Source organism: Branchiostoma floridae, chromosome 13 (assembly GCF_000003815.2).
Source record: "Branchiostoma floridae strain S238N-H82 chromosome 13, Bfl_VNyyK, whole genome shotgun sequence".
Lineage (NCBI taxonomy): Eukaryota > Metazoa > Chordata > Leptocardii > Amphioxiformes > Branchiostomatidae > Branchiostoma > Branchiostoma floridae.
In genome coordinates, this window is record NC_049991.1 from 20,194,252 (window position 1) to 20,207,869 (window position 13,618).

Here is a 13,618-nt window from a genome sequence, read left to right on the forward strand (position 1 = left end):
GAAGTTATGTTTTTATCTTAAACTTTTGTTTCTCGTCACCTTTTGCTAGGACGAGGAAGAAAACGTCAACGAGTTAACTTGTTCTATCATTAGTTTTGCAAATTACTTTCTGACTTACATTTTCGACGGATCAACTCTAGTCTTTGTCAAGACACGGACGTAACGTCACAGAAACATTGGATTGTCCATTCCAAGACACGAAACATGTTATCTATTTGATCAAGCCGCCGTTGCCATTGGTGCGAAGAACCTGTTCAACAGGTGAGCCAGACTAGACATCACCCTGTACGTGACAATTTTACAGATGCGTTGGCCCTACTGATTAACACATCATAACGCACCAATATTTGTCATATGCATATCTAAACGAACATCATCATAATTCTAAACGATATTTCCACCATTGTTTATCATTCTACCCCTTCCACACTATGGGATGCTTCCTATGTAAGTATAGAATACAGCGCGGTGTATTCCGTATCGCCCGAAGTACATGGGCCCGGCCGCGGGTAGGATCGCCCGAAGTACGGGGGTTAGCCGACCCCTTTGGGGGGTCTCGGGCAGAGTGTGATGCGAACAGAGGAGGCGGCAGCAAATTTCTTTTGTGGGGGCAAAATATTGGTGATAGATTTGTGAGTATGTGCAGGGCTGAAGGCCCGACTTGTCACGTCCGGTGTTCTGCCTGGCTTTGCAGAGTGGAGTTCATGTCGGGAGCAGCATTTTCGTGACATCACAGACAGCCTACCGTGACGACGCACCCATTCTCATATTAAAGCCTACACGATGACACGGACCAAGCATTCCCCTTCCTGTTCTTTGTTCTATTCCCGGTAAAAGACATGGTAAGAGGGATATGCCTTTTACCAGGAATATAACAAAGAACAGCTAAGGGGGATGCTTGGTCTGTGTCAACGCCGACGCTCCCCCAATACATTTTCACCATGTCCAGCGCTTTAGGCGCGAGCCGTCGCAAGGGAGGTTTGGAAAATCTAAAATCTGGACCCTTTGAAACAACATTTCCTGCCTTTTCTGGGACAAATTTTGCTGGTGGACTAGCTAGGTTTATGAAATTTCTATTGGTGAAAAAATACACGAGTTTCAGCAGCAATGGTTTTTTTGGGGGGCCATGCCCCCAGAACATATTTTGCGGTCAGCCTTTTTACCGGAAAACACAAGAAAACACACGAAGGAGTGTATAATCTACTGAAATACAGTATGTTTTGATGAGTAAACATGACAGGTCGCTATGTTTTGCCACAGAATAATCTACATATGGCCCTGGAATGAAGAAATCGTCAGAAAATGTGCCGCCGCCACTGGCGAATACACCTTATGTGAATTTTCTTTAAATCATACTCAACCGAGAAAACGTTTCAATAATGAATGCGCCAGAAGTTTAGAAACTTCGGTGTCCTCGAACCATAGATAGTAACAACTCCAACGTCCCAATCCAGTATTCGAATTTTCGACAGAGGCGTACTCGTGCGTTCGAATAATCCTATGGAAGCAGATAACAGTAGAACCTCATGTGATAACAAAAGTTATTACCCGGTCCGAAGCACCCCATGCCTGTGCTAGCCTATCTTCCATATTGATGAGCCACACAGGACTACAAGGTCATGTTATGGTCATTTTAATCCTCAGATTTGTCCTGTAGGTATTGTGAAACATTCAGATACAAAGTATAGAAATGCGCAGGACAGGACTATACATTGCTGCTCCGGCCATCATTCTACAAAACGTCCTCAAAAAACTAAATTAGCACTGCTTACGCTTGATAAGAATACTCATAATCAATACGTCCAAAAAACAAGGTGACAAAATAAATAGTCTCAAGAAAATGCAAGAATGTGACAGAATGAAGCTAGTCTGCACATTACGGATATTGTACTTTGTGTATCATTTCTTTGAAATCGGGATCAAATATCAATCAATGTCTCTTTCCTGCCAGAATTTGATCCTTTGTTACTATCATGCATTTCAAAGATATTTTCTGTATTTCGGTGGGATCTTTATGACTTTAGATTTAGGACAGCAAAATGCTGCCTTGCGATGGGAAATGTTGGCATAGATCCCTGTTGACAGTTGGTTTGGTCATAGACTCAGTGAAAACTGTACAGCAACAACCCCGCCCCCCCCCCCGAAAATCTATCAACAAAGTCTTGTGGCCACATGGAGTTTAAAGACCACTTTAGGAGGATTTGACTGATCTATAGCCAATGGTCACTACATGGCAAGACCACAAGAACACAAGGTCACTTCAAGGCTACATCAATCGGCCTGAAAGACCATTGTCTTACGAAGCCAAAAATGTCATGATTGAAACATGCTCAATTCACTGACATTGAAGTATTACTGACCCAACAGAAGTAGGGGTAAGGAAAGCTGACGGAAAACATCAGATTCTACATGTTGTGTATCTTGCAACACATAGATGTATGTTGCAGCACATAACAATTTTTGTTTACTTTGGCTAATAAAATGTTGGCCTTTGTTACCACTGTCTTAAGAAGATACTCAAAATAAAACATCAGAAAACAGGTACTGACATTGTCTTGGGTGATTTTACTAAAGCTAAGTCCTTGCACATACTTCTATTTGCTGGCACATTCAGATTAAGTTTATACTTTCTTTGATACGATTTAAAGTCAATCAAATATAGACTATACATTGGTATTGAACAACATTTACAATTAAATGTTCATTCTACACATTTAATACTTTGTTGTAATTACTGAAAAAATACTGCTATTTGATATGAAGATAGCATTAGCACATTTGAATAACTTCTGTTTTACATTTTACATTTTTCATAGTACACAGCTAGTTTGTTATCTTCATTTTATAACTTCATGACTGATTTAAAAGCTCCAGTCTACAATATTCTGTTTAGTTAACAAGCAGCAAAGTTGGTAAACTTTTCAAATACACACGTTTGTCAGCTTAACTTTCTTTCCCTACATTTCCTACCTGTTCTGAATGAACTTGCACTTGTCTTATACATGTTCATACTCCAGAGTTGATATTAAGTTTCTCCGACAAAGAATAAAAATAGTGCAGTTGTTACTGGGCCTCTTTTCACTGTTTGGTATTACCATTTTTTTAAAGCTTTTTTTTCCACAACGTTTGTCGACATTTCTTAAAAACATCAGGTCATTGACTTTCATTTGCCGAAGAGCCTCATCTTGTCCTACGGGTGTAAAATCCCATTCCCCTTCCACATGTCAGATTGAGTGGTATAGCCCTGAGGTTCCTGATATGCACTCTGATTGGCCGGCTCAGCAGGGAGAGTCCATTGGCTGGCTCAGAAGGGGGAGTTCATTCCAAGTTTGGTCCCGAACTGCAGCTTTGCTCTCTTCTGATACCGTACAGAGAGTCTGAGAAGGAAAATAAGAAAACAAACATTCTCTATTTACTGCTAAGATTATTTTCTTGTGGCGCGATACACAAATTAAAGAAAATACTTTTGTAAACTATTATCACAAAAAGCACAGATATAAATAAGTGTGCACTGTGCAGTGTTGAACGTCTAATAGGTGGACAAAAAAACAGATGGTGAGTAAGCAAGCGAGTAATTATACAGTAATGTATATAATATTACTGATACTTTAAGCAAAAGGCATAAAACTGTGCAAAAATAAGTAAAAATTGCCGAAATGGAATTCAAAATGTCCAAAACAAAAAAAAAACAACTTTCTACACATGACAGGCACACATTCTGCAGTATTTTAAAACTACTACTGTAACAGTGAAGATGGCCTACCTACACTATAGTATAATACAATCATGGCCATGCTAGCCTCGTTTTGGTGCAATGTCTCCAGATGACCCCAGAAAATGCAAAATGGCTACCATAATCAGGTAATATTATAATATTTCTTCTCCTAGTTTAAAGAATCCAAACAGATTACTTGAGGCAACAGGGAAAAGGCTGTCAGAAGAATGAAACAGCAACACAAGTGCCAACTGAGTTGCTTGGCTGTACCTGGTCTCATGCAGCTTAAATGTAAGCCATGTTTGTAAAAGGTAGCTTTTTGAAATTATAAACTTAGATATTGATAAAGAATTAAACAATGCATGTTATTTGTATGTGACTACTTAGGGCCAGTCACTGATGGGAGCTTACCCTGGTAAAAGAACACAGAAATAAGTAAATAGATAAAAAATTATAACACAACTGAGTTGCTCTGCTGTACCTGGTTTCATGCAGCTTAACCAGCTCGTTACAGATCACCAGGGCAACGACCCAGAGTAACCCCAGTAACCATGCCGACAGCGGAACATCACCCAGGGAGAACTGCACCCTGTGGTTGGCTGAGGATATCGCCATGGCGACGGCAAAGTAGATGACCTGCAGCATGAGACTGTGAGGAGGAACAGAAGGACGTTACTCTCGCCATAGCAATGATCACACTCAATTCTTGTATTCTGGAGTAGTTGTAGAAAGACGTCTTTCTAGTTCAACTCAGGTTTATTCAAACATCCATAGTCCAATAGTCTTGGATTGTTTAACACACTGGACCGCTAAGTGACTTGGACCTCCAAGCTGCACCAGTGGTGTGATGAATGCTTTCCTTGCTTTGAATTATGGCCAACTTGCACAATGAGGTCCCAAGATCTTTCTTTAAACTGTTGAGATGCCAAAAACTTAAGAGCATAAAGAGTTAGAGAGAAATGTTCAACTTTGCGCCAAGTGCCTTCACTGACTTTCATATGACCCCTGACCTGTACACTACATAACTCACGTGTCGACTCCATAGATTTACATACAAGAAAATGTGATAGAAGGCTGATACTTACATAACAAGAACACAGACCAGCCAGACTCTGTTGGTGAAGGGCAGTCTTCTCCACATGGGGTGGGACCTGTGTACGTAGCTCATCGATGTCACACCTGCATGGGATATAACAGTGGGAAAATAGAGCTTAGTGAACGTCAGAATTACTATGCAATTCACTTGGCAAAAGCGTGATATTTGTACTCAATCCAATTGAGTTGGTAGAACTCTTTAGATATTATTTCTTTCTCTCATTCTTAGCTTGCTCTCACTCACTATCCATGTTTAGATTATACTGCTGCTGGGATCCCTGCTGACGCAGGGGTAGGCAGCAGTCGGCTAGTCTTCACACTCAGTTTACTTGCATTGGTGAGCGTCAATTCATGTGTTCGAGTAATAATTCCTTTTCCATACAGCATCTGCTGTAACAGGTTTCTTCTGACTTAGTCACAAGTAATACCCAAATTTTCCCTGACTAGAAATGTCTATTTTACCAACCACACTGACAGAGTCAGCTGAAAGGTCTACTTCTTCCAAGTGTTGGTTTCATTGAATAGATTAATAATCTCTAACGTTTGACTCTGAAATGTCCACGTCAACTGGTCATCATGACTCACCAAAATACAGGACCAGGAGGAAGCAGCAGAACTCCTGTGCCAGGACCAGCCCTGTGGAACTATCACCCTCGTAATCATTCCACGACAGGGTCAGGTTCCTGAAGAGAAAGGTCAAACAGCTTCTGTTACCCTCAGGCTGATACAAGTTAAACAAAAGGGAAGACAGAGGTTTCAAGTTGCCAAGTTCAGATACCAGGCTACATACCACATGTGCATTACATTGTATGTTATAAATGTTGTTATGTACTGTTTTGGTAGATTGGGGTTACCTGTACAAACATCAAGTCAACTCTGATAGGAGGATGTAGATCTAGAGCTTCAGACAGATATCTTTGAATTGAGACAATCGAGCAGTGCTTCCTACAGATTTAAATTTTTTTCCATCCCACTTGCGTTGAAACTGTGAATTAAGGATCATGAAAATATATTTTTGACAGTTTCATGCCATGAAGTTCAGCTTTTTTAATGGATAAGGTGAAATCTTTGTCTGTCCAAAGAAACAAATTTCCGTCCTAAGATGCAGGGACAGTCCTGGAGACAGCCCTGCACTAGAGTTGCACACAAGAGCCACATGACCAAAGTATCTGAAGCAGAAAAAGGATGCAAAAATCTTGTTGTTACCTGTTCCCGAACACTGGATGACAGGCCTGCGATGGGGACACCTTCGAGCAGACGGCGTGAAGAACGAAGGCGAAACACAGGAGACACACGCCGAGCGACGGGACGAACCTTCCCGCATAGTGGAGCGTGAACTGCAGCAAGGACTGCGATAATACATACTATATTAGACAAAAGTACAACTTCTTACATGTACTTTGGAAGAACTGGGGAATACTGCATAATGACAGATGCTGAAGAAAATCATGTAACTGTTACAGAAACTACTACATTGTACAAAAACAGGATAAATATGATATGCTATGATTAAGAAACATGCTCTTGTAAATCTACGTGTAGCAACTGTTATACACTGCCATTGAATGCAAAAAATTATTTGCACACAACCAAGAGTTTTCTTCAGCCAAATTGAATGTTCCAGTGATGGTGAAGTCAAGTTATGTCTGTCACTTTCCTCAAGTCAATTCTGAGTGTCACTGACGAAGGATAGTGGATTCTATCCGAAATGTCTGACCGTTTCAAAACCATATCCAGTTGCTTGAGTAACTATTCTTTGGTGTATCAATTCTGACTGGTTCACACACTGCAGCGATAGCTGTCACTGCTTACAGAATGATGCAGTTCAATACATAATGTTTGTACATTGAGAAATGCAGTGTTTACAAGGTGGCCCAAAATGTTAAGGTGCGACTTGCCAAAGCTATGAAACTGTTCAAGGATGTATTCATTAAAAAGAATAGCCATACCTCCACTGGCAGGTGGTTCTGGTTCTTTCCCGGCGCGAGCGTCATGACTGTCTTGTCGACCTCCTTGGCGACCAGCGATGCGCTGAGAGCCGGCACAACGAGACACGAGAGCCAGAGAACATGGCCGCCGCTCAGTGGTGGGGGGAGGAGAACGACCGCAGACAGAACCTGGGAGGAAAGGTAACAGAACATACAATGTACCTGAGACCAGTTTTAGCTGATTAACCCCCTTTCACCCATCTAGGGCCACAACTCTGTTCCCTGGCATCCACTCCAAAAACAAGACTGGCATTGACTTGAAAGTAGTGTGTGTGTGTGTGTGTCTGTGAAGTTTATCTTAAACGATTGTTCCGTTTAGGTCTTTCCTATGCTTATTTTCTGCTCACAAGGGTAGTGCCCATCTCCATTTGTACAGCCTTGGGCGACACAGACTACTTCAGTATGGGGCTAGACTCTTATTCTGTCCACAGGCATTGCAACCTGGGCTAGAACATGCTCTAGAAAAAGAATGTCACAGGATTGTCACAGCACTTTTGTTATACAAAACGAACAAACAAACAAACAAACAAACCTGCACCAGGCTGATTGACAGCTGACAGCCCAGCAGGAACAGCAGACAGTTCTTGATGCACAGCACCAAGTGTCGGGCCTGGAGGAATAAGGATTCCAAACATCAGATCGACGGCTTGAAAGTTCATCAGATTCTGTGTTGGTATACTATAGAAGATAGTCTGGAAAAGTTGAACTGTGATTTCCAAGACATTAACTACAAAACTTGGACTTACCAAAGTCTTTACTGAACAGATCCTGGTCTTTGACTTCCACATTCCTTTACAAAGACTGGAGCTGTTCAGTTGAAAATTTGGGTAACTTCAATTTTCGTGTTGGAAATTGCAGATCAACTTTTCCAGGATTAGCACAGCTTTTCCAAATATGAATTCCTGTACCATGGATTGAGTATCTATGCACATTGAGTTGAATTAACGTATTGAGTAAGTAAAAGGGTTAAATTTGTACATTCCCTGACTGGTAATAATAACTGTTACTGTGTTAGGGACTGTGACCTGTCACTGTTTTATGCCTTTTTTTTTTTTACTTTTTTTTTAGAGTAAGGATAATGCAAGGACTAAGCAAGGGAACACAGGGCTATACACAATGTCATACAATGTCAAGTCTGAGGAAAGCTCTGACTACATTTTGTAATAAAATCCTTTAAATGTGAAATTCAAGGTACAGGCTCAGTATTTCCTATCATAATAGACCTGACTTGCAGTTCAGTATCATTTCTATAAAATCTGTATTCAACCAGAAATCAAATTAGGTAAGTTTAGCTTGATGATGATGATGAAGTTTAGCATTGAGTAGGTACATTTTGTAAATCTGAAAACCATTGATAATATATGAAGCACAAATTAACCCTGACCTCCTGTATCATCTGCAGCAGCACACTCGTATAGTTGTGTTCCTTGTCAAACACTACCGAACAGGGCAGGGTGTTGAGGACACAGCTTAGAGCACATGGTGAGGAACCCTTCTCCCAGCACTGGGACACCGCGGAGGCACCGTGCCTCATGCACAACTGGGGGTACCCTGGCTCTACTGCAACACTGGAAGATGGAGATACATGTATGATAGATTTAACATTAACAGGGTGTTGAGGACACAGCTTAGAGCACATGGTGAGGAGCCTTTCTCCCAACACTGGGACACCGCGGGGGCTCCGTGCCTCATGCACAACTGGGAGTACCCTGGCTCTACTGCAACACTGGAAGATGGAGATAATTTGACACACAAAATACAAATTACAAAATGTATAAGACTAAAGTCTAAGATTTGGCTCTGCAATGGGATGGGAAAGATGTGGAATGGGTATTCTCAAATATAGCATACATTAAACATTGATACACAATGTCAAGTTTAGTACCTATAAAATGTTATTACTAACAGTAATACCTGACGTCTGCTTGTAGAAAGACCCCAGTGTTCTGTATGTTGGTGCCCCCCTCCCCCTTACCTGACGTCTGCCTGCAGAAAGACCCCAGTGTTCTGTATGTTGGTGCCCCCCTCCCCCTTACCTGACATCAGATCTGCCTGCAGAAAGACCCCAGTGTTCTGTATGTTGGTGCCCCCCTCCCCCTTACCTGACATCTGCCTGCAGAAAGACCCCAGTGTTCTGTATGTTGGTGCCCCCCTCCCCCTTACCTGACATCTGCCTGCAGAAAGACCCCGGTGTTCTGTATGTTGGTGCCCCCCTCCCCTTACCTGACGTCTGCCTGTAGAAAGACCCCAGTGTTCTGTATGTTGGTGCCCCCCTCCCCCTTACCTGACGTCTGCCTGCAGAAAGACCCCAGTGTTCTGAATGTTGGTGCCCCCCTCCCCCTTACCTGACGTCTGCCTGCAGAAAGACCCCAGTGTTCTGAATGTTGGTGCCCCCCTCCCCCTTACCTGACGTCTGCCTGCAGAAAGACCCCAGTGTTCTGTATGTTGGTGCCCCCCTCCCCCTTACCTGACATCTGCCTGCAGAAAGACCCCAGTGTTCTGTATGTTGGTGCCCCCCTCCCCCTTACCTGACATCTGCCTGCAGAAAGACCCCAGTGTTCTGAATGTTGGTGCCCCCCTCCCCCTTACCTGACGTCTGCCTGTAGAAAGACCCCAGTGTTCTGTATGTTGGTGCCCCCCTCCCCCTTACCTGACGTCTGCCTGCAGAAAGACCCCAGTGTTCTGAATGTTGGTGCCCCCCTCCCCCTTACCTGACGTCTGCCTGCAGAAAGACCCCAGTGTTCTGAATGTTGGTGCCCCCCTCCCCCTTACCTGACGTCTGCCTGCAGAAAGACCCCAGTGTTCTGAATGTTGGTGCCCCCCTCCCCCTTACCTGACGTCTGCCTGCAGAAAGACCCCGGTGTTCTGTATGTTGGTGCCCCCCTCCCCCTTACCTGACGTCTGCCTGCAGAAAGACCCCAGTGTTCTGAATGTTGGTTGAGCTCCCCACGCAGCACACCACCTCCCCATACTCTTGCATGATCTTCAGCATCTCTTTGGTAGCTACAGAGTGACACAGAAATCATTGGAAAGTTTATCGCATCTTCTAAATTTCTAGGGACCATTTTTAGGAAATCTCCATTTAACTTTATGTACAGTTAACAAGCTTTATGAGTCTTTTCATCTGATTTCAGTCATACAGTAGATATCACTAGAGGTACAAGAATATGGTGGGATTGCAAGATCTAAGTTGCCAAATGTCTCTTCCATATTTGAACATGAAAGTTCATTGAATTCAACAGGTTTGAGATCATTTTCACTTTTATAGCTGGAAACAAACTTAGCTGGACTTCTATGAGGAGTTAGAAGAGTTCTAAGACGTTACCTTGACGAGTTTTAACACATTACATGTACCTTGAGGAAAGGTACATGTAACTTAAAGATGTTACCTTGACGAGAAGAGTTCTGAGACATCACCTTGAGGAATACTAAAAGACGTTACCTTGAGGAATACTAACTAAAGATGTTACCTCAAGGAGTACGAAGACGTTACCTTGAGGCGTTCTAAGACGTTACCTTGAGGAGTTGCATCTGTGAAGAGCGGCACCAGCAGAGGGACGTTGTCCACGTTCTCCAGGTGGGGTCTGATGTTGTCTATACCTCGCGGGAGTTTGGCCTGAAGAAAACAGAAGTTTTTGTTTTTGCTACGACTTTCCTCACTCCATCCAGGTGTGAAAATGGGTACTACATTACTTTGGATAAGGAGGTAAAAGGCTGTGAAAGATAAAGTATGGGCTCCGCCTTCCAATATAGTGTCCTAGACACAGTGGACAAGTTAAATTGGCCATAGAAGGAACAAGATAAAGATATTAGAGACTTAAAGGAATGATGTTTACCCTATTTGTCATGTCAAAGACGTCACTATGGTGACTCGTCACGTCCGTCTCCATGGAGATGATGTCGTCATGACGATCATCCCTTATTAGGACGTTGTCCTGCAACCCGAACTCTCCGCCGTATCTGTAGTTCTGGCTCTCGTAGCTGCACTGTCGCGTGACCTCTGCCGAACCCTGGTTTCCTGAGAAGTGTGTGTCTTGACCTGGCAGGTCTAAGTGTTTGCCCGGATCTCTCTGTATGTCTAAGACGTTGTGTTCTGGGGATTCTGGTAGGAGGTGCTCTGAGACTTCGTCTCTGAACGTCACCTGCGAATGTTCTAAAACTGGATACACGGAAACACAGGAGTTTTTATACAAGGCCTTTTGATTTTAGACTTATCATTTTTACTTAACATTTGGAGGGCCTCCAAATTATTCAAAATAATAATTTCTAGAAAATAATCTTAGGCTTAGTATAAAACCAATAAGTGCCACTAATCATTACTTATCTATTAATTGATACATGTAAAATGTATTTGAATGTAGTAGCAGCATGTATAGTCTATTGGTTTAAGTGACCCTGACTCTGGACCAAGAGGTTGGGAGTTTGAGTCCAGGCCTACTGAAATGGGTTGCAGTCCTTTGGATGGCACGTTATTGGCCATATGCACTGTTCATTGGAATAGTCAAAAAGAGCAAGGGGAATTTCCCTGGTACAGTGAGCCTGTAATTAATGTACCAAAATGGTTGAAGATCCCTGTCGCAAGATAGACCGATGATGTTATTCCAAGTCTTAGACTTTTTTTTATTCTATCAAAACTAAAGTCTATACAGAGCAGGACTTCACACTGCTAACCCTGGGTCTCCTGACCCCTCTTCTACATGTGCTGTCATCTCAGGGCATGTCTAAAGCTGTTGCAGTGACTAGCCGCCCAGGAGTACTCGGAGCACTCACTCAGCCTACTACCAGATGCCCCCATGAGGAACCAACTACAGGCAGTATGCCTTCTCCCCCAGAACTGTGAAGGACTGGAATGCTCTCGCACAGGTAGCCCTCAGTGCCACTCTGGCCAATTTCAAATTACATATATAGCTCCCTCCCCACCCGTTCCACCCTTCCCATTACAATACTCCATTACTTCCACGCTTTGCAGTAGACTTCACAATACAGGCAGCATAATCTTCAGTTAGTTGAAGGCGGCTGCCTTAATCTAAAGAAGAAGACTATGCCACAATCACTTTCACTTTTGTACTCACTTGGCACTCTCTCCTCCGCCTGGCTGCCCAGGAGGTGGAGTCTGCTTCTCCGAGCAGGAGCGTCTGTTTCTCCGGAGCTGTGGCGGGATCTGGAGACACAGAAACACAAGAGATTTTATTCAAGGCTTTTTGATGGTAAGTTGGTAAGTTTTATCGCAAATTCTTGCCCGAGGGCTAATTGCGAGTGACAAACAATGATGTACAAATAATGGTAAACAGTATACTAAGCGACTACTCTAGTCTAACTTAAACTAGTTAAAGATGTAACTAATTGGGTTTGACTTCTTTTTCTGAGACAGGGGAAGATGAAAGATCCCACTTTGATTGTAGACCATAGTTTTTACTTCAAGTCAACATTCGAAGGGCCTCTGGTCGAATCAAGGTGTCAAAGTGTTATCCGAACTGGCTACTCCAAGGTTAGGGGTTACATTGTTACTAGTACAGCATCTCTCCTCCCTAAGTCAGAGACATCCTCAATTGCTTACTAAGAGTGAGAGACTAGCTGACCCAATAGGAGAAGCAGGGGTTACAAAGGATGCTTGGGAAATTCCCTTCCCCATTCTGTTCACGTAGTCAACACTGCTTATTCTAAGTCTCCTAACAGTTCAAATAGACAATGCCTGAGTGAACTGTGTAGTCAAAGACACCGACCTGTCTCCCTCTGGCCCTGAGCTGTGCCGCGAGCGGTCCTCCGGATTGGACAGGAGAGAGATGTGGCAGTTCCAGCCTGCCTCCAGACCCATCTTCTCCGAGAAGATCTGAGGGAAGGGAACGTGTTAAACGTAATCTTGACATGAAAGTTTCATCTGTTAGCATGAAAGTGCATCTGTGTTGGTAAATGACATTGTGGAAAAGACTAAACTTTACGTAAAATTTGGGGCAAGTCCCAATCTAACTTGGTGTTGGTTACGTAAAGTTTAGTCTTTTCCACAGTTTCATTTGTGTTGGTAAATGACATTATGGATAAACTGAAAATTGCCTATTAGTAACCAACACTACAAATAACAGTAGACGGGTCCATTTCGTGAACAAGGCTAAAAGAGTTAGCTGAAAATTGGGGGAGAGTCCGGACTTGTTTGTAGTGTTGGTTAGTTTAAGTTCAGTTTATCCCAGGGCTCTAGCCAGCGTCCGTTTTTCCGTCAATTGACGGAAATTTGTTGTGTCTGACGGAAAAATTTTCAAACCAATCCGTCAACCTTGACAGACAAAAATCCTTGGTGGAAGCTTCAGGCGGCTCGGGGACGCCGTCCACGGCCGTAAAAGCCACACACTGTTTGTTTTGCTATTGTTATGATTGTTGACAATGTGTGTCGGTGCCCTTTCGCATACGATAATCTCATTAAAACCCATTTTTCAAGGTCTCAGTTCAGTCCTTCTAATTAATTTTCGCGGTTTTTGCGACGATTGGAATTGGCTGACGGAAAAAAGTTTCGAGCTGGCTAAAGCCCTGGTTTATCCATAGTGTTAAACGTAAGTTCAGCCTGGAACATGGAACCCCCCTAAGGAAAGCTCAAGAGAGGGACACCCCAAAACTCCTGGAGAAGTAACCTCGAGGTGGATGTGAGGGCGTCTGGATATACATTGGAACAGCTGGTAAAGAAGGCCCAGGACTACAAAAGATGGAGGGAGCTAGTTTGTGGCCTATTCCTAAGGATGGGCAGTAGGCCTAAGTAAGTACTACCTAGTAAGTAAGTTCAGCTTCAAGAGAGTTCACATACGTCCCGCGATCATTGTGCGATACTTTTGAT

At 43.1% G+C, this 13,618-nt stretch overlaps 1 protein-coding gene across 1 annotated transcript in view; it reads right to left on the reverse strand.

Moving 5' to 3' along the window:
• Nucleotides 1–1,617: 1,617 nt before the first annotated feature.
• LOC118428629 (transmembrane protein 94-like) overlaps nucleotides 1,618–13,618 on the reverse strand; it is a 34,733-nt gene continuing 22,732 nt past the window's right edge. The window contains exons 25-37 of the mRNA XM_035838735.1: nucleotides 12,522–12,628; nucleotides 11,871–11,959; nucleotides 10,635–10,957; nucleotides 10,315–10,414; nucleotides 9,693–9,801; nucleotides 8,183–8,366; nucleotides 7,331–7,408; nucleotides 6,760–6,927; nucleotides 6,017–6,159; nucleotides 5,396–5,493; nucleotides 4,801–4,894; nucleotides 4,197–4,364; nucleotides 1,618–3,377 (exon numbers count right to left, since the gene is read on the reverse strand). Of these exons, the coding sequence (XP_035694628.1) occupies nucleotides 3,305–3,377; nucleotides 4,197–4,364; nucleotides 4,801–4,894; nucleotides 5,396–5,493; nucleotides 6,017–6,159; nucleotides 6,760–6,927; nucleotides 7,331–7,408; nucleotides 8,183–8,366; nucleotides 9,693–9,801; nucleotides 10,315–10,414; nucleotides 10,635–10,957; nucleotides 11,871–11,959; nucleotides 12,522–12,628 (1,734 nt within the window). The 3' untranslated portion in view covers nucleotides 1,618–3,304. The remainder of the gene's footprint in view (nucleotides 3,378–4,196; nucleotides 4,365–4,800; nucleotides 4,895–5,395; nucleotides 5,494–6,016; nucleotides 6,160–6,759; nucleotides 6,928–7,330; nucleotides 7,409–8,182; nucleotides 8,367–9,692; nucleotides 9,802–10,314; nucleotides 10,415–10,634; nucleotides 10,958–11,870; nucleotides 11,960–12,521; nucleotides 12,629–13,618) is intronic.